The sequence below is a fragment of the Ursus maritimus genome, unplaced genomic scaffold, assembly GCF_017311325.1.
Source record: "Ursus maritimus isolate PB19 unplaced genomic scaffold, ASM1731132v1 scaffold_14, whole genome shotgun sequence".
In the NCBI taxonomy this organism is placed as follows: domain Eukaryota; kingdom Metazoa; phylum Chordata; class Mammalia; order Carnivora; family Ursidae; genus Ursus; species Ursus maritimus.
Genome location: NW_024423786.1, coordinates 5,957,938 through 5,985,704, shown reverse-complemented (window position 1 = coordinate 5,985,704; position 27,767 = coordinate 5,957,938). Strand labels below are relative to the sequence as shown.

Here is a 27,767-nt window from a genome sequence, read left to right as displayed (position 1 = left end):
AGAGCTCTTGACAAAGATCAGCGGGGAGAGAGCTGAGGAATTCCTTAAGGGGGAGGCGAGGTCGGTCGGGAACAGTTGAGGCGGCGCCAGAGAAAGGGACCTAAAGGGTGCAAGTTTGGGTAAGAAAAAGCTTTTGGGATTAAGGCGCGCATTTGAGGAAGCGGGAACTTGGCATCATGTGGAGTGAGGCGATTTTAAGGACCGGACGGGGGAAGATTCGTAGGAACCAACACCCGGGATAAGTCTGCGAGGACTGGGACGCCAGGGAGGCTGGGAGGCCCGGCAGGCTCGGAAATGCCTAACCTGGAGCGCGGGCATGGGGAGTCGGACCGGCCTCAGCCCCCAGGCGGAACCAATTATGACGGCGCCTAGGTTTCCGACCGGCGCTACAAAGGTGACACACGGGAGGGGCGGTGTGCGCCGGCGTGACGCGGCCGCGCGGGATGGGCAGGGCCGAGGCCGAGGCGGCGGCGACGGCGGCGGCGAGTGCTAGAGGCGGCGGCACGACGAGGGCCCTCAAGCCCGACCACCATGAGCACCAAGCAGGTCACTTGCAGGTCAGTGCGCTGCGCCGCGGGGGCCGGGAGCGGCAGGCCACTTCACTTCCCCTCTGTTCCCCCCAAACCCCCCCTCCCCCGCCCCGGGCGGCCGGTGCACCACAGCCCCACCGCCAGGGAAACTGAGGCAGGAGCGGATTCTTGAGAAGTTGCTCAGCTGTTCGCGGTCTGGCCTTTCCGCGCGGAGCTCGCGCTGCGGCCGGAGCCGGGCACCCGGCGTGCGTGTGGCGGTGTGTTGGGGCCGAGACCCGGGCGACGCCAGCGCGGGGCCTGTGGGCTGGAAGGGCGTGCTAGCCAGAGCCGTGCAGGGCGCTGGGGCCCGGGGGTGGGGGTGGGGCCCTTGGAACTTAGAGTTTAGCTGGAAAAGGAGATTTGGGGAAAGGGAAGCTAAATGGCCTTTTACAAATGGGGATACCACACAGGAATAGGTTGTTGATCGATGATAAGGGCCTCGAAGAAGCTGGGGGCCCGAAAGCAGTCTTCGTTTCCTAAGAGTTTTTAGAATTCCTATGCAGCCTGAACTTGCAGAGAGTCGGCAAGTAAGAATTGTGCGAAAATAATAATGGCGGGTAGCGTTTACTGGAAGTTGGTGAAGTGCTTCGCGTATTTCCAAGTGCTCTGTATTCATTGTCACTACACTTCACAGTAACGCTACTAAGCAGATACGATACCCATTTTACAGTGCAGGGCATTCAGACTGAAAGAGATTAAGGGATACTCTCACTGAGACATCCATTTACGTGGAGAAATACAACGGTGATGGATGGATGGTGTAGAAAATTCAAAACCGGATGCTGCAGTGTGACTGCCCCTGTGAAGCAGAAAGAGCTTGGTTGTGTAACACCCCCGTTCCTTGGCGAACCTGTGGCTTATCAGTACTGGGTTCCTAGTCTTACAGAACTGATACTTGGAGAGTGCACATTTGATTTTAATAATTGGTTTCAGTAAAACCTGTGTGGAAAACAATGCCCCCAAAATCAGTCGTATGGTTTGATTATGTAATACACAGTTTAAGTATCTGTGTTGTTCCTTTTCTTCATTAGCATGAATAATTGAGAAGGGACTATGTAAAAAGTTTTCTGTTAGTATTAGTATATATTAACTGTTCAAACAGTTTATCCAAAGCCCAGGTGGCTTATATGAAGCAATTGTTAGAAATTTGCACTTAGGGTCTATAGAAAATACTTTTTTTTGGTTATTTGTGCTAGAATATCCTTTGTGATGACCTGTGTGTGTTTGTTTTTATTTTTATGAAGCAAGTATTCTGAGTAATTGTATAGCAAATTCTGGTTACTCCTCTTAAGATGTGTCCACAAAAGAGTACACTTTTATATAATGCTTTATAATTGAATCTTAACTCTGTGTAGTATCTAGTTTTATGGATGAATCTTATGTTCAGAAGAACTTGAGACTTGCCCCTAACTTCACATCGAAATGCAGGAGCAAAAATTTAAATCAGGATCATCTTGGCTTTTTTCTTCTGCACTGGGAAATGGCCTAACCTGAAAACTTTAATTCTGCGTTTCCCAGACAGGGGCATCCTGCAGGATGTTGTTGCATATAAAGTCAGGAGTGGGTTGGAATGTTGGAGAGGGATCACTTCTGTTTAAGTACTAACTGTTGTTTGGTGGGGACCGTATAATGTGCAGCGTGCTCTTTGAGGTGCTCTACCAGCCACAGCATGTAACCCAACAACCCTCACTGTTGCACAGGTTGTGAAACAGAGCCTCAGCACTGAAGTGATTGGCCCCGGTCATTCAGCTTCTGAGTGGCCAAGGTGTGGCATCAGAGTCCATACTTTCATTGATTGGTTGGCCTCCAAAGAAATTTGGGAGATGCTAAAGTTTCTTCACTGCAGGAATTTTTAAAGCTTTTCACATGCACATTTGAAAGGAAAATGCATGCGAAGACATAGAAAGCAAAAGAAGTTTACTTGCAAAAGGGTCTGAAGGAGTCAGATCTCACAAGGATTGCCTCACCAAATAAAAACACTTTTTTTTTTTTTTGAGATTTATTTATTTATTTGAGAGGGAGTGCGTGTGAGTGCACAAGCAGGGATGGGGTAAGGGAGAGAATCTGAAGCAGACTCCCTGCTGAGCTCGGAGCCTGACATGGGCCTTGAACCCAGGATCCTGAAATCATGACCTGAGCTGAAACCGGGAGTCCCAAGAGGCGGATGCTTAACCAACTGAGCCACCCAGGCATCCCAAAACCAGAACACATTTAAATGAAAAAAACCGCAATATTACCTAGAGTACCAAGTTTACATTAATGTTTCATGGTAGAAAACCTCTTCTCATTTTATTATCTTATTCACTAAAGTCTTACCTCCAGACGTTGGTAACTCACAGGAAATGTTCAAGATAGGATTTATTTTGGGGGCGCCTGGGTGGCTCAGTCCTTAAGCGTCTGCCTTCGGCTCAGGGTGTGATCCCAGGGTTCTGGGATCGAGTCCCACATCAGGCTCCTCCGCTGGGAGCCTGCTTCTTCCTCTCCCACTCCCCCTGCTTGTGTTCCCTCTCTCGCTGGCTGTCTCTGTCGAATGAATAAATAAAATCTTTAAAAAAAAAAGATAACGATTTATTTTGGGGAGCGGACCTTAACAGGGTGCTCAGCTGGTTTTAATTTATCTGAGGGTGCAAATTGTTTTTTGGGTTTGTTTTCCTGGCTGTGGGATATGATGTACATGCTTATTCTGAATAGCAGCAACACAGAAAGTATTAGTTTTGCTTCTATTCTGATACACAGATGTCTCTCCAGGAGATGGACATGAAATGCTAGGATTCCCAAGTTTAATGACAAAGACATTCCATATGTTTATCGCTTGGAATGGCAAGAATGGCTGCTCTCACAGTTGTGCCGTCAGTCAGCTCTCCTGATTTTTCAGCATGCCACTCTAACTAGAATCTCAACTTGGGGGTTATTTTTTGCTGGTTCTTCTTGCTAACCATTTCCCTGTGTCTGTTTCCCTGTGTCTTCCAATCTGTTTTCAAAGTGCTGGTGCAGGCCTTTATGATAACTTAACAACCACTTTCTTTTCTTCCTCTTATGATGGAGGCCCCTTTGTCTTATCATCACTAGGTGAAGACCTAGAATTTGTTTCCTTAGAGCATCAAGCTTAGAGCTTTTAATTCTTTGGAAGTCACAAAACATAAAGGACCTTGTCAGCTAGTAAGTGGTAGAAGAGCTTGAGTTCTGGAGTTGGGTGGTTCTGGATTCTGATCCTGGTACCACCTGTGCCACAACTTCCTTGTCTGTAAAATGGACTTGGTAATGCCTGACTAGCAGGGTTGGTTAACAGATTAGATAGTAACAACAAATGATCGTATTTTTGGTGTGGTAGGCTAAGCACTTACTTGCATTGTCTCAGCCAAACCTCAGAGTAGTCTATCACAGCAGCTTATGAAATACAATCATTACATTAGGGATGGGGAAATTGGAAATTTAAATAAGTTGCTCAAGGTCATGTGGCAAGTTCTCTGATTTCGGAGTGTTAACCACTAAACTATACTTCATCCCTACCTCTCATACATTTATTTCAGGTCTACCTGGGCCCAGCATTAACCCCTTTCCCCCTCAGTAGATCTGTTATCACATGCAGTACAGCCATAAAATTTAAGTCTGAAAATATGTAGAGAAATGTAAAGAAAAGTGACACTGAGAATGCAAATTACCCATATACTCAGATATGATTTGCAGAGATATGCCCCGTTGAAAGGCTTATAAGAAACTAGAGTGATTTTGTTTGGCTCAGCCCTCAGCTGCAGCTAGAGCTGCTAGTGGTTCTGTGGCTAAAAGTGAACCCAATGTCCTTTGCAACATATAATAGCTACACTGTCTGAAACAGTCCTTTGGGGTCACACAGCATAAAAGACCCTTTTGGAGTGTCCCCCAGAAATCTCCCTACTCTGGGTCTCCAGTTATGTACTTCCCCCTTCATACTACCTTCCCCCACCCCCACCCCAATTCATGTCTCAGTCTTCTCTCTAAGAAGATACAAGGGATGGTTTGACCATTAGGAAGTTTGAGCTGTTGGAAGTTCATTACAGGGTGCTATATGAAAGAGGCCTGGGTTAAGCGTAGTATAACGTAGATGGGGAGGGATAGCTCTAAGCAGTTGACAAGATGCCCCAAAGGACAAGCAATATATGTTCAAGCTAGTTTTGTATTTGTCACTGGGGAGTGGAAATGATGACATATGCTACAAAAATAGGACTGGGCTGGTATCATCTCTTATATAACCCTTGTTTCATGCTCCCCTTTCTTGAATGCACTGATGGTGGTCTAGGAGTTATTTTTGAAGCTGTTTAAATCTCAGCTTAATCACTTACAGAAGTGAAATGCCTTGCATGAAGTCACCGGCTTATAGGTGGCGAAACTAACTAGAAGCTCTAGTTGATGGTTAAATATTTGTTTTCTTAATGAGAAAGATAGTAGAGTTTGAAAGGCAGGTTGTCTGAATAGGACTTATGGGAGGCGGTAGAATTATAAAAGGTGCCCTTGTAGGACCACCACTAAGTATCTGCCCTTTTGCATGCCTGGTTAACAAATAGTATTTGGTAAAGAACCTCTGGTAGTCTCCTACCTCTACTGTCCCCCCCCCCCCCCTTTAAGGAACTCTTCTTGTTCAGTTTCTCCAAAATAAACTATTAATGAAGTATTTATTAGATCTTACTTGTGGAGCTGTTCATATAGCCACTTTGAGCCTGTTCTCTTCCAGTATGTATGATTTTACTAATCCTGATACCTCCTTGTCATTCAGAGTTGGCTTTTGGTGCTGAATTTTTTTTTAAACTTTTATACATTCAAAGATGGCCATATTTAAGGACTGTTGAAATAATGTAGTCTTATAGCATTTCTCAGAAGAATTATTCAACTCTTTAGATGTGTAATACACTTTTGTGTCCAGGATCCCTTGGACCCACCCCTACATCCAGAGATTGGCTAGAAAGACTCACAGGACTCAGCACATATGGTTGTACTGCAGGCTAAGATTTACTACAGTGATACAGTAAGAAGTCATAGCTAGATCGTATGGGGAAAAGGCACAGGTAGCATCTGCAGGAACCAGTGTGCAGGCTTCCTGCTTTCACTCCTTCCCATAGAAGGTCACACAGCATACTCTTCCCCCAGCAACAAAAATGCAGCAACATGTACCCAAAGAAGCCCATTAGAGATTCAGTGCCCAGGCTGGTCACCCTCTGCTTAGCATCTTCCAAAATTCCAGTCTCCCAGAAGGAAAGCAGATGTTCAGCACAAACCACATTGTAGAGTTTAAGCACAGTGAGCCATTCTTATCACTTAGGGAAATTTTCTAACCATATAGCAAACTATTTATCAGTCTAGCTCCAGAGGCTAGGCAGGAGCCAGCTTGTGAATAGGATTTTCTAAGGATAGCAGGCTCAGACTTGCTGTGTTAACTCTTTTCTGCGCACTTTTAAAGACAGTACTGTGAATAAAAAGATCCTTTTGGTATAAGCCTTTTTTTTTTTTAAGTTCCTTTTTAGTTTCCAACAACAAAAAAAATACTCTTTTGTATAGTTTGTCAGGTTCGGTGCCCCCCCCCCTTTTTTTTCCTTAGGTTAACCTACAGCCACCTTAAAGCAAGTTACTGTATAACCTCTGATCCAGTGGAAGACCCCCAGGGAGGTGTTGCCTGGGAAAAACCTAGCTATCACCTAGGAAGAACCCTGTAGGAGGCACCTGTATATGGTCACTGACGTCATAGGGTCCTGTTCTCATCTTTGTGGGCTCAGAAGTTTGATTCTGTTGGTGTACTTAGAGCTGGCTCTGTTAGCTAAACTCAAGAGAGACCTAACGACTAGATAGCCTTTTCTCACTTTCCTGAGAGAAAAGGAACTGTTAGGTGGGCCTGGTCAACACTTCCTCTGCTTTTGGGAAGATGAACAGGTGTGGAAAGTTGGAAGTACAGTTAGTGAGTAAGGAGGGATTGAAGGTCTTCGAATCTTGTGGCCTCCAGCTGAGCCAGCTTCCCAGACCCCTCGCAGAGTCTGATGTGCAGCATGAATTGTCACTTGTGTTCTCTGGAAAGGGCAGCCTTGGTCTCTCAGGCCTTCCATTGCCTTCCTTCTGTTGCCAAGCCTATCTCCACTTACAGGCAGAGGCATGTAATTGGTTAGGTTTAGGCTTTCTGTGTTCAGTCACATTTAGTGATGTTCCAGCTGTGCCTTCCTGAAGCTGTTGCCAGGCTTTCTTCATTAGAGACCACATGTTCCCGACTGTGTGTTGAAGAGCACAGGCCTGCTCCGGTCAGAGGCCTCAGGCTGGGAAGCACCATAGTGTGTGGCTGCCACTAGTGAGCCTTCTGGGCTGAAGGAGGGAAGGTGCACAGTAGGCTGGAGGGTGAGAAGTCTTCCTGGGCTGGTCCGCGAAGGAAGGCGCTTATAACCATTCAGTGCACTGAAAGATGGGGTGCAGTGTTTCTGACAGGGGCCACAGCATGGGCAAAGGCAGAGTGACAGGGAAGTGAATTGTGTGAGGTCAGGGCTATCTGGGAAGACCGGAGTTGGGGTCCCCATCCTAGCAGTTTCACCTTCTGTAAGTAAGTCATCGCTCCTCTTTGAGCCTCAGCATGGGACATCTTGAGAGTTCATTCTGCCCTTTAGTTTACTTTTGTATATGTTTGAAATTTTCCATAAAATGTTTTTTTAAATAAGTTAAAACATGGGTTCACAGATAAAGCTCCTTTACAAAGCACCCTCCTAACAGGCTCCTCCCCTGTGCTTGCAGCCCTCTCCAAATCTGTCTTCTACCCTGCAGCTCAACTGACTTTTTCTGAAAAAAGCCTGGGAGAGGGTGTGTGTAATAACCATACCAGCATGCTTCTGAAACAGTGCACGTTCGGTTCCAGGCCACCGCAATATAGCAAATTCTACAATAAAGTGAACCAAATGAACTTATTTGGTCTCCCAACGCATATAAAAGTTATGTTTATACTGTAGTCGATTAAGTGTGCAATAGCATATGTCTAAAACCATGCACATACCTTAATTTAAAAATACTTTCTTACTAAAATTCTAACCATCATCTGCGCTTTCAGCAAGTTGCAATCTTTTTGCTGGTGGAGGATGCTGTCTCGATGTTGACGGCTGCTGGCTGATCTCAGGGGTGGTTGCTGACGGCTGGGGTGGCTGCGGCAGTTTCTCAAAATAAGATAATAAAATTTGCCACGTTGATTGACTCTTCCTTTCACAAACAATTTCTCTGTGGCATGTGATGCTGTTTGATCGCTTTCTACCCACAGTAGAACTTCTTTCAGAATTGGAGTCTGTCCTCTCAAACCCCTCCACTGCTTTATCAACTGAGTTTATGTCATATTCTTAATCCTTTATTGCCATTTCAGCAGGCTTCATAGCATCTCCACCAGGAGCAGATCTCATAAACCCACTTTCTTTGCTCATCCGCAAGAAGCAGTTCCTCATCCTTTCAAGTTTGATCATGAGATCTTCGCAATTCAGTCACGTCTTCAGGCTCCACTTCTAGTTCTAGTTCTCCTGCTGTTGCTGCTGCATCTGCAGTTACTTCCTCCAGGGAAGTCCTGAACCCCTAAAGTCCTCCATGAGCGTCAAAATCAGCTTCTTCCAAACTCTTATTAATGTTGATATTTTGACTTTTCCCTACAAATCACAAATTTTTTTTTTAAGATTTTATTTATTTATTTGACAGAGACAGCCAGCGAGAGGGGGAACACAAGCAGGGGGAGTGGGAGAGGAAGAAGCAGGCTTCCAGCGAAGGAGCTCGATGCGGGGCTCGATCCCAGCATGCTGGGATTAAGCCCTGGGCCAAAGGCAGACGCTTAATGACTGAGCCACCCAGGCGCCCCCAAATCACAAATGTTCTTAATGGCATCTAGAATGGTGAATCCTTTCTGGAAATTTTCAGTTGACTTTGCCCAGATCCACCAGAGGAATTGCTATCTATGGCCCCTATACCTTTACACATTGTATTTCTTAAATAAGAAGACTTGAAAGTTGAAATCACTCCCTGATCCCTAGGCTTCAGAATGGATGTTGTGTTGGCAGGCATGAAAACAACATTAATCTTGTTCGTCCATCTCCACCAATGTTCTTGGATGACCAGGTGCATTGTCAGTGGGCAATAATATTTTGAAAGGAATCTTATTTTCTGAGCAGCAGGTCTAAACAGTGGACTTAAAATATTCAGTAAACTACACTGTAAGCAGCTGTGCTGTCCCTCAGGCTCTGGTGTTCCAGGCACAGAGCACAGGCACAGGAGATCCAGCACATTCTTCAGGGCCCTGGCATTTTCATCTAGTAAATGATGGCTTCCCCTTTAAGTCACCAGCTGCGTTAGGTCCTAACGAGAGAGTCAGTCTGTCCTTTGAAACATTGAAGCCAGGCACTGACTTCTCTGTAGCTCTGAAAGTCCTGGATGGCATCTTCTTCCCCTAGAAGGCAGTTACATCTGCACTGAAAATCCCTTGTTTCATGCCGCCACCTTCACGAATGATCTCAGCGAGATCTCCTGGGTGACCCGCTGCGGCTTCGGTATCAGCGCTCGCTGCCTCACTTTGCACTTTTATGTCACGGAGGCGACTTCTTGCCTTCACCCTCACGAACCACCTGTGCCAGCGTCACACTTGTCTTCTGCAGCTTGCTCACCTCTCTCCACCTTCACAGAAGTGAAGAGAGTCGGGACCTTGCTCTCCTTTAGGCTCTGGCTAAGGGAATGTTGTGGCTGGTTCGATCTTCTCTCCAGAACACTACAGCCTTCTCCGTATCAGCATTCAGGTCGTTACACTTTCTTACCATGTGTGTTCACTGCAGTAGCTCTTTTCCTTTCCTTTGCATCCACAACTTGGCTAACTGTTCGGTGCAAGAGGCCTAGCGTTTGGTCTGTCTCCGTTTTCGACATGCCTTCCTCACTAAGCTGAATCATATTTGGCTTTTGATGTAAAGTGAGAGATGTGACTCTTTCACTTGACAGTTAGAGGCCACTGTCGGGTTATTGGCCTGATTTCAATATTGTATGTCAGGGAATGGGGAGCCACCTGAGGAGAAGGAAGAGAGGTGGGGTAGAGCCTGTTGGTGGAGCAGTCAGAACACACATTTATTGGTTAAATTCCCCATCATCTATGGACAAGGTTCATGGTACCCCAAAACAATTACGATAGCAACATCAAAGATCACTGATTACAGATCACATAACAAATATAATAATAATGAAAAAGTTTAAAGTATTACAAGAATTACCGAAATGTGACACAGAGACATGATGTAAGTAAATGCTGTTGGAAAATAGCACCATGCTCGAAACAGTGTTGCCACAAACCTCCAATTTATAAAATGTAGTATCTGCAAAGCACAATAAATCGAGCTATGCCTGTAAACAGTTTTCTTTATGGCAGGACTCTCGAACCTTTCCTCCGCTACTGTCTGTTGTAAATCTCTGAGAAAGACTAGAATGTGCCATTTCCTAAGTTGATTTGACTACGGGCCCATTGTTATTCCTTGTTTTAAGATGCACTCATCAATATTTCAGCTGACACCAGGGTAGCCTGGAGCACAATTAATGATACTCCAGCCTCGTCCCTTGGCAGGCCTGTTTGCATTCCCTCACAGTGCCTGCCTTCTGTGCATTTTTTTTTCTGTCTTCTCTGTCCTCTCCCATTGGCACCCGCATCACTTTGCGGACTGTGTTTGGGCCTGACCTCCTCTGGGATGTTGCCCTCTCTCAGTCCATGGTATGTATCTCCTCAGCACTCTGCGTGCTTTGTAATAAGGCACAGGTCACTTTTGTAACTGTCAGCTTAATTGTCATTGTGCTTTACTGGACTTTTAATAAGAGCGGAGCTTTTAGGGGTACCTGCTGTGAGAGAAGTACTGAGCTGAGCATTTTATTAATTTTTTTTAACCCTGCCTCACCAAAATGTATATATTTTTTAACTAAAATCCTTTATTATTCCAAAAGCAGTGTATATTCATGGTGGAAATGTTAGAATGTACAGATCAGCAAAAATAAGAAAATAAAATTACCATATACCTTACCCACAAGAATTGCTGCTCTTAATGTGCAATTATGGTTCTTTCTGGATTTTTAAAGCTCATGTATGTATGTATATGTGTATGTATTTTAAATGTTGATTTTTCCAAAGTGAGAATGTACTGTGTTATTTTCAAAATTCTTAATTGTGGTAAAATATACATAACATAAATTTACCATCTTAACAATTTTTTAAGTGTACAATTCAGTAGCATTAAATATATTCACACTGCTGTGGAACCATATCACCATCTGTCGCCAGAACTTTTTCATCTTCCCAAGCTGAAACTTTTTTTTTTTAAAGATTTTATTTATTTATTCGACAGAGATAGAGACAGCCAGCGAGAGAGGGAACACAAGCAGGGGGAGTGGGAGAGGAAGAAGCAGGCTCATAGCGGAGGAGCCTGACGTGGGGCTCGATCCCATAACGCTGGGATCACGCCCTGAGCCGAAGGCAGACGCTTAACCGCTGTGCCACCCAGGCGCCCCTCAAGCTGAAACTTTGTCGCCATTAAACACTAACTCCCCATCCCTCCTCATCATAACTGCTGGCAGCCACCATGCTGTTTCTGTCTCTAGCAATCTGACTACTGTAGGAACCTCATGTAAGTGGGATCATACAGTATATGTCCTTTGGTGTCTGACTTATTTGACTTAGCACAGTGTCCTCAGGGTTCATCCATGCTGTAGAATGTGTCGGTTTCCTTCCTTTTTCAGGCAGAATAATATTCCATTGTATGTATGTGCTACATTTTGTCTCTCCATTAATCCATCGATGGACACTTGAATTGTTCCTACCTTTTGGCTACTGTGAATAATGCTGCTAGGAACATGGGTGTGCAAATACTTGAGTCCTTGCTTTGGGGTTTTTTTGTATATGTATCCAAAAGTGGAATTGCTGGGTCATATGGTAATTCTATTTTTAATTTTTTGAGGAACCACTATACTGTTTTCCATAGTGACTGCACCATTTTACTGTAAATGCTGTTTTATAATCTGCTTTTTTCAGTTAATCTTCAACTTCCCATGTCAATAAGTTTTCATTTTATCTGATGCCCAGTTCATATTCAGATTTTCCCATTTGTTCCAAAAATGTGTGTTCATCTGGTTTGTTCAAACCAGGGTATAATCCTGGACTAAATATTGCACCTGGTTATTATGTACCTTATGTAATATCTACTAACCTAGCACAGCTGTCTCCTTTTTAAAGTTTTCTTTATTCTTTTTTTTTTTTTTAAGATTTATTCATTTGAGAGAGTGAGCTCACATGAGTGAGGGGAAGGCAGAGAGAGAGGGAGAGAGAGAAGCAGACTCCCCTCTGAGCGTGGAGCCAGATAGGGAGCTGGATCTCACAATCCTGAGATCATAACCTGAGCCGAAATCAGGAGTCGGACACTTAACTGACTGAGCCACCAGGTGTCCCTGAATTTTCTCAACAGCTTTATGGAAGTAGAATTTACATACCATAAAATTCACCCATTTTAGGCATACAAGTCAAAGATTTCCAGTAAATTTAGAGTTGTACAACACCGCAATTAAATCTTAGAACATTTTCATCACCCTAGAATGACCCCTTGTGCCCATTCACAGTCATTCCCCATTACCCCTTCTCCCAGCCTGGGGAACCACTTATCTACTTTCTGTCTCTACGGATTTGTCACCCCCTTTTAATATAAGCTCTGTGCCCAATGTGGGGCTTGAAGTCACCACCCCAAGATCAAGAGTCATGTGCTCTGACTGAGCCGGGCAGGTGCCTCTGCCCCCTTTTTTTGACATTACATGTAAATGGAATCACACGAAATGTGGTGTTTTGTGTCTGGGTCATTTCACCATAGTGTGTTTGAGTTTCATCCATGTTATCGCATGCATCAGTACTTCAGTCCTTTCTATTGCCAAATGATATCCCATTGTATGGATATATTACATTTTACTTACCCATTCACCAGTTGACGGAGTTGTACAGGTTGTCACTTTCTGGCCATTATGATTGATGTTTATATGAACATTCATGTACAAGTATTTGTATGAATAGATGTTTTTATTTTTCTTGGGTAAACACCCAGGAGTGGAATTGTTGAGTCATATGGTAAATTTAAGTTTTTAAAAAAACACCAATCTATTTTCCAAGCTCAGGTTCCCTCTTCCCACCTTCCAGGACACTTGTTAAAGAAACCTGATTCACATACCACCTCTTTTGTATTTATCTAATTGCTTTTGCATGATGGCTTTTAGCTTGTTCCCATTCCCCTGTATTTCCTAGAAACTGTGAGTTAGATCTGGAGTTTTGTTGGATTCGAGTTAAATGTTTTTGGCTAGAATGTATCCAGGCTGTGTTTTATACTTAATTCATATTGGGTCACATCAGCAGACACATAATATAATATTTGAGCTTCATTTTTTTTCCATGTAGATACTGGGTCCAGCATTCGTTGTTGAAAAGACAATTCTCTCTCCTATTGAATTGCCCAGACACGTTTATCAAAAGTCAGTTGATCATGTGTGTGTGACTATTTACAACTTTTTGAAGAGCTTGCCTCCACCTCCTTGAACTTCAGTCTGTCTGTTCAGCTCAGCAAGACTGCTGTGCTCTGCTCAGGGTTCACCTTCCATTGAGGTCCAGAATACACCTCCCAGCAGAAAGCCAGGCTGAACCTGGGCTCACATCCCTTGCTTCCCTTCTCTCAAAGACCGTCTTGTGTTGTCTTTTGTCTCTGTCTCAGAGCAGTTGTTTCATATATATTGTTCTGTTTTCTACTTTTTTTACCTTGGAGGGCAAATTCCATGCTCCTTCATAGCTAGAAGCAAAAATCTGTTCTTTCTCTTTCTTTCTCTCTGTGCCTCAGTGTGAGTAGTTCCTTTGCTGTGTCTTCAGGTCTTCTGAGATTTTCTTTCATCCTAATTTACAGTAAGTTTGTCCAGTGTAGTCTTCATTTTAGATATTATACTTTTCATTTCTGAAGTTCCATTTGGTTCTTTTTATATTTTCCATTTCTCTTCATGCTTAGCATAATTGAACATATTTATAATAGCTGTTTTTATTTTTTATTATTTTTTTTAAAGATTTTGTTTATTTATTCGACAGAGATAGACAGCCAGCAAGAGAGGGAACACAAGCGGGGGAGTGGGAGAGGAAGAAGCAGGCTCATAGCAGAGGAGCCTGATGTGGGGCTCGATCCCACAACACCAGGATCACGCCCTGAGCCGAAGGCAGACGCTCAACCACCGTGCCACCCAGGCGCCCCCTATAATAGCTGTTTTTAAAGTCCCGTCTACTGATTCCATCATCTGTCATTCTTATAATTGACTAATTTTTCTCCTGTTATGGGTCACATTTGTCTGCTTTTTGGCATAACTGCTTATTTTTTACTGGATGCCACTGTGAGTGTTTTTGAGCATTTGGATTTTATTGTCTTCCTTCAAAGAGTGTTCAAGTACCTTTTGCTGACAGTTAATTCGCTATCAGCTTGATCCTTTTGAAACTTGTTTTTAAGCTTTGTAAGGGTGGGTCTAAAAATACTCTTTAGGACTCTTTACCCTTAATACCAGGGCATGTGCCTTTGAAATCTCTCTACTATTTCCTCTGAGTATTTAGCCAGGTCTCTCTACTCCAGCTGGACAGAATTAGAATGCCTCCCCGTTATTTCTTCAGGACCAGAACGAGACCTCTCAGTGAAACATTCTTCTGTATATCTTTTGGTGCTACACTATCTAGTCTGATCCTTGCCACAAGCCAGTAAAGTAGATAGTGTAATTTTCGTTTCATAGATGAAGGTGGTGAGGCGTAGGGAAGTTTGCGTTGTGACTTGCTCGTATATGGCAGGGCTGGATCTTGGGTCCAGGTCTGTGATTCCTTTACAACCATACCCTTTAAGCTCCATGAGAGCAGAGAACAGTTTTTCAGAGTTACTTTCTCAGTTTGGAGCCTCACATTTACATATGTAGCATCTCAAATCAAGAGGGTATATCTTAAAACAAATTTATGGGATTTTTTTCCTTCCAGAAAACTGTCATTGAATTAGTTGTGATGCGTCAAAAATCACTGTGTCTTAGAATCAAGGAAATATGTAAACTCCAGTGCCTAATAGAGCCGTGATACATAATACATGTATTATAAGCATTTGTACACTAGGTTCAAGAATGTGGTGATTTTAGAAAGCAAAGTGTGCCTTTTAATAAAAGTTTTATACCTCTGCTTGTCTTTTCAGGTATTTTATGCATGGTGTGTGTCGGGAAGGAAACCAGTGCCTGTTCTCACATGACTTGGCGAACAGCAAGCCATCCACCATCTGCAAATACTATCAGAAGGGCTACTGCGCCTATGGGACTCGTTGCAGGCAAGAACCCCACAGCTGCTCCCAACTATTCTGTTAGCTTAAACATTATCGGGACTCAGATCCTTCATTTGGAGCATGGGTGTCAATGAGGGGGAAATTTTTTTTTTTAAGATTCTATTTATTTTAGAGAGCATGGGGGGTAAGGAGCAGAGGGGGGAGGGAGAGACAGAATCCCAAACAGGCTCCACACCCAGTGCAGAGCCCAATGTAGGGCTCAGTCTCCAGACCCTGAGATCGTGACCTCAGCTGTAATCCAGAGTCAGACGCTTAACCGACTGAGCCACCCAGGCGCCCTGATGAGGGGAAAGTTCTAATTTGAAAGTAATTTAACAAAAAGTACAGCAGATCATTTTGAAATCTCAGTTTCATTACAATAAAAGTAATTTTAATTTTTCAAAATCACTTTTCAGGCCTTATTCTTATGAGTCTCTTAGAAAATTGCACTCACAGTATATATATCTTGCTTTTTTCCTCACTTAACATGTCACAAGCTTTTCCCTAAGCACTACTTTGTAATTTTATGTTTCATAATGTTAACATACCATCATTTTATTAACGATTCCTCTCTTAGATAGTTAAATGGTTTCCAGGGTGGTTTTGGGGGGGGTTTGCTATGAGTACCCTTGCAGTGAACATTTATATGCATATAGAGTCTGCCTTTTTCCCACCTACATGTATAGGCAAGTTTTGTAAATTCTAAACAGGGAAACATTCCAAAAACCTGTTGAAGTGCTTTTATAGTGAAGGGCTGGTATGTTCTTTCCTGTGCTGACTGGAGGCTGTAGAAGTTGCCCCCCTGCCGCCCGCCCCACCAGTGCATGCCCCAGAGAGACAGTCCAGGAAAGGCCTGTCTCCAGCTGTTACATTGACCATCGTTAACTTTTGGGGGACTCCTGGCAGAAGAACACTGGCTTGGGTGTCAGGAGATTTCACTTCAACATCCGGCTGGAATTTTCAGGATTTCTGTGTGTGTGGTCTGCGGTATTTTGTCTGCCCCAATCACATCTCCCAAGAGTGGTGACAGATGGCAGTGTACCGACCACTCACTCTGAATTACCAGGCATTTCTTACTAATTGATAAGCCTTTTATCATTCAAAATATGGGAAAAGGTTGTCCCATTCTCCACCTCCACAAGTGGAGCGGAGGAAAAGATGGTCCCCGTCTAGGTAGCGTGGGAGGCATATGCAGCTAGTGTGTCCCTAATGCCTTTGCTGTGCGTTTTGTTTAGATATGATCACACGAGGCCTTCTGCTGCAGCTGGTGGTGCCGTGGGCACTGTGCCCCACGGTGTGCCCTCCCCGGGTTTCCACGGTCCTCACCCTGCTTCCGACCTCACTGCGTCTATTGTGAAAACTAACTTACATGAGCCTGGGAAACGTGAAAAGAGAACGTTGGTACTTAGAGACCGAAGTGAGTGAGCAGAGTCCTTTTGTTGCCTCTTTTGGAAAAGCGGTCCTGTTTGTTCGTGATGCTCCTTTCTGGCCCTCTCTTGTCAGAGGGCTCCTCATCTAGTCCCCCTGCCAGCTGTTCAAGTGTAGACACCAGACCTGTCCTGCAGACAGCTTCCTTTGGCTGCAGAGCGTTTAGGTGATGCGTTCTGCCTGCAGGCCAGGCTCACTGCCAAGTTTGGCCTGACAGGACTTACAAAGGGACCTTTGTCAGTGTGTAACTGCTGTCTCCATGGGGTGGTTCCCCAATTCTGAGGAGCACCAGGCGACTCATTTCAAAGCTCCATATTTTTATGTTTCACTATTTTGCTTCTGGGTCAGTTCACAGTCTTAGTTGTTATGCTCAGCCAGTGTTGGTATTTTCAGTTGCAGCTTTGGTAATAGAGCAACATACTGGGGTTTGGGGAGGAAGTAGGCTACAGATCATAAAAGTTATTTTTATTGGCTGGTCCTCAGCAATTAAAGGGATTTCTGGTTCTTGGAATTGTGTGGCGTAAGATAGGTAGATTCCATCCTAACCAAGTAATCATGCTAGTCGAATGTCCTCCCTCTAAAGGCCAGAAGTGCAAGCGGTGGGAAGGCTATAGGGGAGAAGGGGGCCATAGGAGGGTTCAACACTGGCCTTGGGACCCAAAGACTCACTAGATTTTCATTCTAGTTTACTTTAAAATGATAGGTATCTTTACTAATGTAAAGGAAAGTACTGTCTTTTATTGACTTCATTCTAAATTCCCAATGACTTAAATTTTGGTGTTTAAAAAAATTATCATTATTATTTTTTTAGTGTTAACTGGTCCATTGGTTGACATTTCCATATTTGTCATTTTTAAACAGCAACTTTACTGTTCTTTTGTATATCTTGGTCTGTTTTGCAAATTTCCTGTGTTGCCAATTATGTTTTTTCTTTAAAAAAAAAAACAAATCACGATTATGGTAATGTCCCTATGAACATTTTGTACTGTTCCTTCTGTTTTTCCCTCTTGGCCTGTTTTTTTTTTGTTTGTTTGTTTGTTTGTTTTTCTGTATGATCCAAAGAGTGGAATTCCCAAGGTCAGAGTTACTTAATTTGTTAGGTTTTCACTAACTGCTTACCAGACAGAAAGTTTAGGCCAGTTTTCATTTATGTGTGTGCTGTGTGTTTTGTATTAAGATCTCTCTGGCATGGCTGAGGAAAAGACTTGCCCAAGTGTCGTGAGTAATCCAGGAGGCTGCAGTGATCCCCAGAACAGCCCAGAGATGAAGCCACATTCCTACCTCGATGCGATCAGGAGTGGCCTTGATGACTTAGAAGCCAGCAGCTCCTACAGCAGTGAGCAGCAGCTGTGCCCCTATGCGGCGGCTGGGGAGTGCCGATTTGGGGATGCTTGTGTCTACCTGCATGGAGAAGTGTGTGAAATCTGTAGGTTACGAGTCCTGCATCCCTTCGACCCAGAGCAAAGGAAAACTCATGAGAAGGTAAAATTGCAAGCTTTTGCATGAACTTACTTAAATTTAAAATGTGCTAAGTGACAAAATTGTTGGTATTTCTGTAATCATCTCTTTACCAGTAATGCCTTCAGCGTGTACTTGGCATGTTTATAATCATATTTTCAAGTCCTTTTTCCCCTTTGTCATTTTGACAATTTTTGATTATTTAAAATAAAGAAAAAGGGAAGAGGCATTGGAAACATAAAGCATGCAAAGTTCAGAGAATGAATCTAACTCAGGAGTGGGTGTGTGTGTGTGTGTGAGAGAGAGAGAGAGAGAGAGAGAGGCACACACATCCTGCCTAGGTTTACATATCCTTGTGCCTGGGGTCCAGCCGGGCCAAGTTCTAGAGAATTTGAGGAGCCAAGTATTGGAAGGGACCTTTCAGGTCATTAGGTCCCCAGTGTTTATGGAGGTGCCGCCTCACACTAGGCTCTGTGCTTGCTATGAAGATGGGTAGGAGAGACAGAAAGGAGCCCACAGCCTCAGTGTTGGAGCTCATGACGGTGAGCAGGCCATGGTGTGTGAAGGAAGGCTGAGTCTCCACTCTCCATCGTCTCCCCTGGGGGGGGGGGTTTCAGGTGAGTGCAGAATGAGAGCTGCACCCAGGGTGTTGAGGTCTTTGTGCTGTACGTGTTGGTGTGTCTCCCATCTGTCCATCATGAGCTCCCAGGGACAGAGTCTGGGTCTTCATGCTCTTCGCATTGACTCATGCCCGATACACGGTGCTTCACCTGGGAGGTACTCAGCACCCGCTTACTGAATACATTTATTAAATAACTTGCGCTCTTGAGAAGTGGTGCTGCTTACCTCTGACTGACCAGCCTGATGTTTCAAGGTAAGGATTGTTCAGCATTTCTGATACTGGTGTAGTTCAGAGTGGGGACGAGTGCCCAGAAGAGCCGGGAGACCGGGGTCCCAGGCTCTGGGAACTCTGTGATTCCACGCTGGTCCTCGAATCTTTTGGGACCTTCATAGCCTTGGCTCTGAACCGGAGGTGACCGTACCATGCTAGGAAAGCAAGGGGCTGGGCAGGTGATGGTTTGAAGTCCTTTTTGTGGTCTGAAAGAGCTTTGTGTCCAGCAGCCCAGAACCTAACAGTGTGGCCCTCCTCTCTCCGTACTTCAGATCTGCATGTCAACATTCGAACATGAGATGGAAAAGGCCTTTGCCTTCCAAGCAAGTCAGGACAAAGTGTGCAGTATCTGCATGGAAGTGGTCCTTGAGAAGGCGTCTGCTTCTGAGAGGAGATTTGGGATTCTCTCCAACTGCAATCACACGTACTGCTTGTCCTGCATCCGGCAGTGGAGATGTGCCAAGCAGTTTGAGAACCCAATCATTAAGTAAGTCCAGCTAGGGGTCTTAGCTCTGGAAGCTGGGGAGAGCGTTAGATTGGGGGCGTTCTGTCTACTCTTCATCCCTCCCCTTGTCCTCCAGATTGAAGATAACTAGTGCATCCAAGCCCGTGATTGCAGGAGCCCGGGCATGTCAGGCAGCCTTCTTGAGCCCAAGTGCCTTTTCCTTTAAAATATGGGTAATAACTCCTGCCGACCGTCAGGGTGTTTGGGGACACTCGGCGGGGTCCCTCTGTGTGAGAAGGGATTCATAGCACCGGCTTGTTTGACTCTAGCACTGGTAGTTTACTAGTAGTTTACTAGTAGTTTACTAGTAGTTTGCCTTTAGGCCGATTGCCTCTTGACCTTTTCAGCCTTTGTTTTCCATCTGTAAAATACAGTTGTTGTAAATGGAATAAAACATCTACACATCTCATGTCATGTATGATACACGAGATGTGCTCCGTGGAGCCAGTGCAGGATTCTTTTTGTCCCCAGCTTTATTGAGATATCCGTGACCTGTAACAACCCAGGATTCTTAAATTCTGCAGAGGGATGGGGAAGAGCTTACTCATACTGAAAAGTGAATGTGTGCTGTGTACCGTTAGAAGCTCTTCGCACACATAACTCCTCATTCTCATAACTCCTAATTCTCTCAGGCCCAGCGATCATTCTCATTTACGGATAAGAAAACTGGGGTAGAGTGAAGTCAAGTAACGTGCCTGAAGTCACACATTTGTGTGGTAAAATAGCGGCTTTGTTGAGATAAAAGTGTGTGGTTCAGTGGTTTTTAGTCCTTTGGCAGTTGTAGCCACCATTACTTGAGTCTAATGGTAAAATGTTATCATCATCCCCAAAAGAAACCTCTCTGTGCATTCACTGCCCATTTCCTCCCTGCTCCTTCTAGGCCCCGGCAGCCACTCCTCTATTTTCTGGCCTCTGGCATTGCCCGGACATTGATTGTAAATGGAGTCCTACAACACAAAGCCTTTCTAGATCGGGGCCGGCAGACAGCTCTCCGTCTGCTCTCCGCGTTCCGCCTTCCCGCCTTCTGGCTCGTGCGCCAGCGCTCCTCCCTCCTCTGGGCCGGGGGGCCATGGCCCTGTGTGGGGTCCTCAGTTGATAGGCATTTGGATTGTTTCCTTCTCTTGGTTATTATGAATAATGCTGCTGCGAATTCTCATGGACGAGTTGTCGTGTGCCCGTTTATTTTTCTGGGTAGATGGCTAGGAGTGGGATTGCGGGCCATATGGTAACTGGTCAGCATTTTGAGGAACTGCCAGGCTGCTTTCCACAGTGGCCACACCAGCAACGTAGGAGGGTTCCGGTTGCTCCCCTGCCTCGTCAACTCTTGGTATTGTCTGTCTGTCTGTAGCCATCCTAGTAGGTGTGAAGTGGTACTTGTGGTTTTCTTTGCGTTTCCCTGATAACTAAGGATCTTGAGCATCTTCTTCTTGGCCATTTTGCAGAAATGCCTACTTGAATCTTTTGCCCATTTTAAAGTTGGGTTTGTTCGTTTGTTTTAAATATTTTAAGTAATCTCTACACCTAAGTGGGGCTTGAACTCACAACCCCGAAATCAGGAGTTGTGTGCTCCACCGATGGAGCCAGCCGGGTGCCCCAAATTGGGCTTTCGTCTTATTGTTGAGAAGAACATGTTTTTAACAGTAAGTAAGGTTTTACACCTGAAACTAATATTATACTATATGGTCACTAACTGGAATTTAAGTAAAAACTTCAAAAAGAAAACAGTAAAGAAGGTTCTTAGAGGATTGTGATTGCACCTTGTGGAATTTTCGGTTAGGAAACATGGAGTGCTCATGCATTTGGGCAAGCGGCTTGGTGGTGCAGGATTTATAACTTCATCTCTCCCACACTAACCTTTACTCTAATTTCAGGTCTTGTCCAGAATGCCGTGTGATATCCGAGTTTGTAATTCCAAGTGTGTATTGGGTAGAAGATCAGAATAAAAAGAACGAGTTGATTGAAGCTTTCAAACAGGGAATGGGGTAAGTTACTTTGAGTTCAGACAGGATTCGGTGCCTGCCTGGCAAATGCATTATACGTACATAACTTCGAACCCCACAAGGTAATGTAATTTTTAAAATTTCAGTTTTGAGGTATAATTAATAAAACTGTTATTTCAAGTGTCATCATGGTTGATCTTCATGATGAGAGGATACTCCCATCTCATTAACATATCCATCGCTTTTTGTTTTTTGTGGGTTTTTTTTGTGAACACCTCCAAGTTCTACTCTCTTAAGCAGATTTCAGTTTTATACACAGTGTTGTCAACTCTAGTCACCGTGTTTTACATGAGACACTTATTCATCATATAGCGGAAGGTCGATACCCTTGTATCAACTTTTCCTTATTTACCCTACCCTTTAGCCTCTGGCAACCCTTTTTGTACTACGTGAGTTTGTGTTTGGGTTTGGTTTTAGATACCATGTAAGTGATCTCATACAGGATTTGTTTTTCTCTCTCTGGCTTATTTCACTTAGCATAATGCCCTCAAGGTCCATCCATGTTGTCACCAGTGGCAGGATTTCCCTTTTTGTCATGGCTGAATAGTATTCTCTTGTATGTATATTCCACGTCGTCTTTATCCATTCATCTGTTGACGGGCACTTGGGTTCTTTCTGTGTCTCGGCTATTGACGAATGTGACAGCGAACATGGAAGTGTAGATGTCTCTTCTAGCAGGGGTGAGGTGCTATCTCATTGCGGTTGTGATGTGCATTTCCCTGACGATTAGTGATGTTGAGCACCTTTTCATGTGTCTGTTGGACATTTGCATGTCTTCTTTGGGAAAATGTCTATTCAGTTCCTCTGCCCGTTTTTAAATGGAATGTGGTGGTGGTTTTTGCTCTTACATGAATTCTTTATGTATTTTGGATATTACCCCCTTATAAGATAGATGATTTGCAAATATTTTCTCCCATTTAGTAGGTTGCCTTTTCATTTTGTTTGGTTTCCTTTGTTCAGAAACTTTTTTGTTTGATGTAGTCTCACTTTATTTTTGCTTTTGTTGCCTTTGTTTCTGGCAGCAAATCCATGAAGAGCATTGCCAAGACCAATGTCCAGAAGCTTACCCCGTGTTTTCTTCTAGGAGTATTTATAGTTTCAGGGTTTACGTTCAAGTCTTCAATTTTGAGCTGATTTTGTGTGTGGTGTAAGATAGTGGTCCAGTTTCCCCAACACCCTTTATTGGAAAGATTGTCTTTTCCCTATTGAATATCCCTGGCTCCTTTGTCGTAAATTGACCATATCTGCGAGGGCCTGTTTCATGGCCCTCTGTTCTATTCCACAGAGGATCTGTGATCCTCTATGCTCTATGTGTCTGTTTTTCTGCTAGTACTGTACTGTTTGGATTACTGTAGCTTTGTAGCTTGAAATCAGGAAGTGTGCCATCTCCACCTTTATTCTTTCTCAGGATTGCTTTGGCTATTTGGGGTCTTTGATAGTTCTGTACAAATTTTGGAGTTCTGTTTCTTTGAAACATGCTGCTGGGATTTTGATAGGATTGCTTTCAATCTGCAGATTGCTTTGGGTAGTGTAGACATCTTAACAACATTCTTGCAATCCATGAGCACGGGATACTTTCCATTTACTTATGCCTTTCATTTCTTTTAGTGTGTCTTATAGTTTCAGCGTACGAGTCTGTTTCACATCCTCTGCTAAATTTAGTCCTAGGTATTTTATTTTTGATGCAATTGTAAATGGGGTTGTTTTCTTAATTTCTCTTTCTAGTAGTTCATTGTTAGTCTGTAGCAAGGCACCGGTTTTTTATATATTGATTTTGTATCCTGCAATTTTATAGGTACGAGATATGGATGTAATATTTACATACATTAGAACCCAGCAAGGTAAATACTGTGATTCTTTTTTTAAGGGGAAAAAAAAGGTGGTTTATATTTACTTATATTCACTATTTCTAGTGCTCTGTGGTTTGGTATTTACTTCCTGCCAGTCGGTATAATTTACCTTCAGCCTCAGGAACTGCCTTTAACGTTTGTTGATCTGTTGAATTATTTTCTTTTTAGCAGAAATAGCTTTTCTTTTCATTCTTTTTTTTTTTTTTTTAAAGATTTTATTTATTTATTTGACAGAGATAGAGACAGCCAGCGAGAGAGGGAACACAAGCAGGGGGAGTGGGAGAGGAAGAAGCAGGCTCATAGTGGAGGAGCCTGACATGGGGCTCGATCCCGTAACGCCGGGATCACGCCCTGAGCCGAAGGCAGACGCTTTAACCGCTGTGCCACCCAGGCGCCCCTTCTTTTCATTCTTAAAGGATATTTTCATTGAATATACTGGTCTGATCAGTACTATTTCCATCTTTGTCTCCTTTTTCAGTGAATACAATTCTGGGTTAATAGTTTATTTTCTTTTAGTATTTTGCAAATGTTCCACTATATTCTGGCCTCTAGTTTCTGAGAGGTCAGTGGTAATTTGATTGTAGTATGTTGTTTTTCTGGGGTTGCTTTCAAGATTGTTTCATTATCTTGGTTTTCGGCAGTTTGCTATTTTGCCTGGGAGTGGTTTTCTGAGAATCTGTAAGGTTATTAACCAAATTTAGGGAAATTTTGGCCATCAGATTTTTTTTTCCTGCCCCGTTCTTTCTTCTTCTGGGACTCTTAATAACATGTTACAGACTTTTTGATACTGCTAAAGGGGCACTGGGGTCTGCTCGTTTCTTTCCACCACCCCCCCCCCCACGGTTATCTTGTCCAGTAGTAGCTGCTTTGAACTCCTTGTCATCTTGAAGTTGGTTTCTAGGTCATGTTTTCCTGATTCTTTGTGTGCTGAACCGTTTTGGATTGTAGCCTAGACACTGCCAGTGTTATCTTGTTGAGATTCTGGATTCTCTTAAGTCAAACAATAAAGCGTTGATGTTTTCATATGCAGGTAAAGTGTTTACATTCCAGCTCTTGCACAGCAGTTCTCTTCTGTCTGGTTTTCTTATCCTCAGCTAAGTGGCCATGAGCTTCTGCTATCCGGGCCAGCCCTTTGGGCTGAATTAATACATGCTATTTGGAGGCCTCCCTCTTGTGCCCTTCTCTGCGTGGGACTGCTTCCCCACTTTCCAGCGGGTGCTTTCCTCCCAGCCCCGTTGGTCCTTCAGGCCAGGGAGACTGTGGATTTGCCCCTGGAGTTTTAGACACCTGACTTTGGCTTGCTCTAGGCTAAAAGCTGTTTTTTTCTGAGAAAGGTAACTCCTTTCTTGCCATTCTGTTCTTCCTAGTGTCTAATTTCTTAAAGAATCCTCCTGCTGGTTGTTCATTCTCCAGTGTCTTCAGGTCTTCTAAAAATTGGTATTGCTAGTTAACTGCCGGGGGGGTCGGCTCTGGGAGAAGTGTGCTTGGCCGTACTAAAGGGCACTGCATGTCACTTTTTTTTTTTAATTTATTTATTTGACAGAGACAGCGAGAGAGGGAACATAAACAAGGGGAGTGTGTGAGAGGGAGAATCAGGCTTCCCGCTGAGCGGGGAGCCCGATGCGGGCTCGATCCCAGACTGGGATCGTGACCTGAGCTGAAGGCAGACGCTTAACGGCTGAGCCACCCAGGCATCCCATGCATGTCACCTCTTTTAATGGTTCCTTCAAATTGCCTGTCAGTTACTAAAGGCTAATACTTTCCTGTTTACCGGTTCCCCCTCCCGCATGTGGTAGCATGTGTCCACCAGAGGGCAGGAGTGGCAAGGCAGAGGGGCCAGCCTGTAGGAAGCTGCTATGCTGGAGTGGTCTGGAAATTCTCATGTTCTTTCTGTTTGGGTCTTTCCTGCCCTTAGTTTTCATTGGTGATGGTGTTTTTATGTATTTCATACACATTTAATGCACACCTACTACGGGCTAGGCACCTTCAAGCTAAGCGCCAGTGGGGGGGGGGACACAGAGTACAGATTAGTAAGATAATTTCAAGGGAAATTGCAAAAAGGCAATTATGATACATGTTCTGGTGACACGTTCTTCATGAGAGGCCCAAGCCACATGTCCCAGAGAAAGTACTTGGGTCTACCTGGGAGCATCAGGGAAAGCAGCATGGGGACCCTGAGCCAGGAAGCACGAGCAGCTATCCGCGTGTGTTGGGGGTGAGGGGGGAGTGAGTGGAATGGCATGGGTGCAGAATGGTACAGATGTTGTCCGTGGGGAGCAGTGGGAGTGGCCGTGGGGTTGAACGAGGTGTGTAAAAGGACATAGTAGGACCTACGGGATAGACTAGAGTGAAATCAAATGGACAGAACAAGTGACACGCTGTTTGGCATGCTCCGCTGTCGTAGTGTGAAGAAGCTAGAAGCTGATGGGAAGGAGGCCAGTTAAGAACAGTACCCTTGTGGCTTCATCAGTGTGGGGACGGAAGGGACGGGGTGACTGGGGAGGTGCTCTGTAAGCAGGAGTACAGTCGGATGGGAGAGCTGAGAGCGGGTGGCAGTCCGCGTGCCCTGGAAGCTTTTGTCCTTGGTGACCAGGTAAGGCTGGGGAAGGAAAAAGCACAGTTATTTGGGGGGCAGGACTAGAGAATGGTTTCTTGAACCTGTTGAGTTTATTAAAGCCAGTGTCCCGCAGTCTGGTGAGAACTCGCTGCTTGAGCAGTCACCGGAAGGTCGGCTTGGAGCCTCGGGGGCGGAGGCCGTGACGGGAGGATGCACACAACTCTGCTTGGATCCACTCCCCAGCCGGCACCAGGGTCAGACCGGGTGGGAGCAAGCATGGCACTCCTCCCTTCGGCGGACGGTTGTGAGGGAACTTCGTGCTGCTCTGAGGTCTCAGAGACCTTCATCACCGGTCTCTGCCATCTCCTTGTCTGAGAAGACAGGAGAAACACTGGCGTCAGGGAGTCCCCCTTCCTTGTCATCTGTCCCTGGCACATACCCCAGCTGCCCCTGGTAGCAGCCTGCCCTTTCCTACTGTGATTTGGCTTTCTCTGTGCAACTTCCCTTCCTCAGCACTCCCAGACGCCCTCTTGCCTTCCTGGGCATCATCACCTCTTCACCATGGGCCATTTATGATTGTAGAAGTCAAATTTCATTTACGTAAAAAGAAATGGGAATTTTCTAGTTGGTTGTGTTTTTCCTCAGGAGCAGGGGTTCTTAAAATAGGGGTCTATGAGTAGAATTTGAAGATAGGGTAAAAAATTAACTTTTTGCTCTTTTAGGCCTGTGTGTTTTACCGTATCCATTTAAAAACTGCCCTGGGAAGGAGTCCGTAGTTAACCTGAGTTAAGAAGCCCGCTCTAGAGCTAGAGCTAGAGGGTGGAGACCAAAGAAAATTGGAATGAGACCTGTAACTTTGGGCAGCCGCTAATATTCACTGCTTTTCTGTCCCTCCTAAGTCAAGGCTCCCCCTGACATCATTGCTGGCCAGGAGGAAGGGAAATTTCCCTGGGTGGGGCTCCTATTGGGACTTTGAGCTGAGGCAAGTAGCCCAGCTTCAGAACCTTGGAGCCCAGACAGCCGGCCCAGAGGAGACGTCAGGTCTGTGCTCCCCCGAAGGCCTTTTTGGAGCACTGTGAGCTTGAAAGACCGGAGTCCCCCATGGGGGTTCAGTTCTGTGTGAGGCTGCATGTCACCGTGGCAACACGATCCAGCTTGGAAATCAGCATCCTAACCTCTCTGAGCCTCAACTTCCCCACCTAGAAAGTAAGGCTCATCTAGCTCTGGCATCATGGGCAGGGTCGGAGGAAGGCAAGGCCTTGGTTCTTCTGGGCCCCAGGTTCTCCCACCATCCTCCTGACTTTTTCTTTCTACTTTTCAGGAAAAAAGCTTGTAAATACTTTGAGCAAGGCAAGGGGACGTGCCCATTTGGAAGCAAATGCCTTTACCGCCACGCTTATCCTGATGGGCGGCTGGCAGAGCCGGAGAAGCCTCGGAAGCAGCTCAGTTCCGAGGGCACCGTGAGGGTAAGGACTTTGCCACGTCTGTCAAGGACACTTACTGGTGGCATTTCCAGGTACTGCTTCTAGCCCCCTTCTCTGATAGCTTTGGCAGCAGGGAATGGGGTAACCAAAGAAAAATAAACTGGCCTTCGTGTTGCCGTTAATAATAACCAGGCGTGTTTGCTGGCTGTTTTTGCAGTTCTTGAATTCAGTGCGGCTCTGGGATTTCATTGAGAATCGAGAAACCCGGCATGTCCCCAACACTGAAGATGTCGACATGACAGAGCTTGGGGACCTCTTCATGCACCTGTCTGGAGTGGAGTCGTCAGAACCCTAAGGAGTAGACGGTTACCCTGCGTCTGGGGCTCTGCCGGCCGAGCCTTCCCCAAGCTGGGGTGTGCAGAGCTTCCTTTACTGCAGCCCGCGGTGGCACGTTGCTTGGATTTGGTTGGGGTTGTACTTAACCTTGGTCTCGTCCCCTCTCCATTATTACAGCCATGGGAGGAGTGGAGGATATAAAATAACCTAACAAGTATATGGAATCGCTGCTTTTCTAGTTGATCTTTTTAGTTGCACCTCAGGCTCCTCAGGGGGACCAGTTAACCAGCCAGAGTGTCGATTGCTTTTAAAAGCAGCCTGGCTCCTGTCCTTGAGCTTTAGCTCCCTAGAAACAGTCCCCTTGCAACTGCCCTTAAAGCAGATGTGTTCTTCTTGACAAAGGATTCTT

At 44.8% G+C, this 27,767-nt stretch overlaps 1 protein-coding gene across 1 annotated transcript; it reads left to right on the top strand.

Annotated features, from left to right (window-relative positions):
* The first annotated feature begins 404 nt into the window (after positions 1-404).
* On the top strand, positions 405-27,575 carry MKRN2 (makorin ring finger protein 2). The gene is made up of 8 exons (XM_040628432.1): positions 405-557; positions 14,786-14,914; positions 16,144-16,325; positions 17,514-17,818; positions 18,959-19,173; positions 21,063-21,173; positions 26,920-27,064; positions 27,240-27,575. The coding sequence occupies exons 1-8, from the start codon at positions 532-534 to the stop codon at positions 27,375-27,377; spliced, it is 1,251 nt and encodes a 416-aa protein (XP_040484366.1). The 5' UTR covers positions 405-531; the 3' UTR covers positions 27,378-27,575.
* Positions 27,576-27,767: the final 192 nt, after the last annotated feature.

Coding starts and splice junctions, on each gene's coding strand:
- MKRN2 (XM_040628432.1), top strand. CDS start 532: ATGAGCACCAAGCAGGTCACTTGCAG. Junction 17,819..18,958: donor AAAGGAAAACTCATGAGAAG/GTAAAATTGCAA, acceptor TCCGTACTTCAG/ATCTGCATGTCAACATTCGA. Junction 21,174..26,919: donor GCTTTCAAACAGGGAATGGG/GTAAGTTACTTT, acceptor TCTACTTTTCAG/GAAAAAAGCTTGTAAATACT.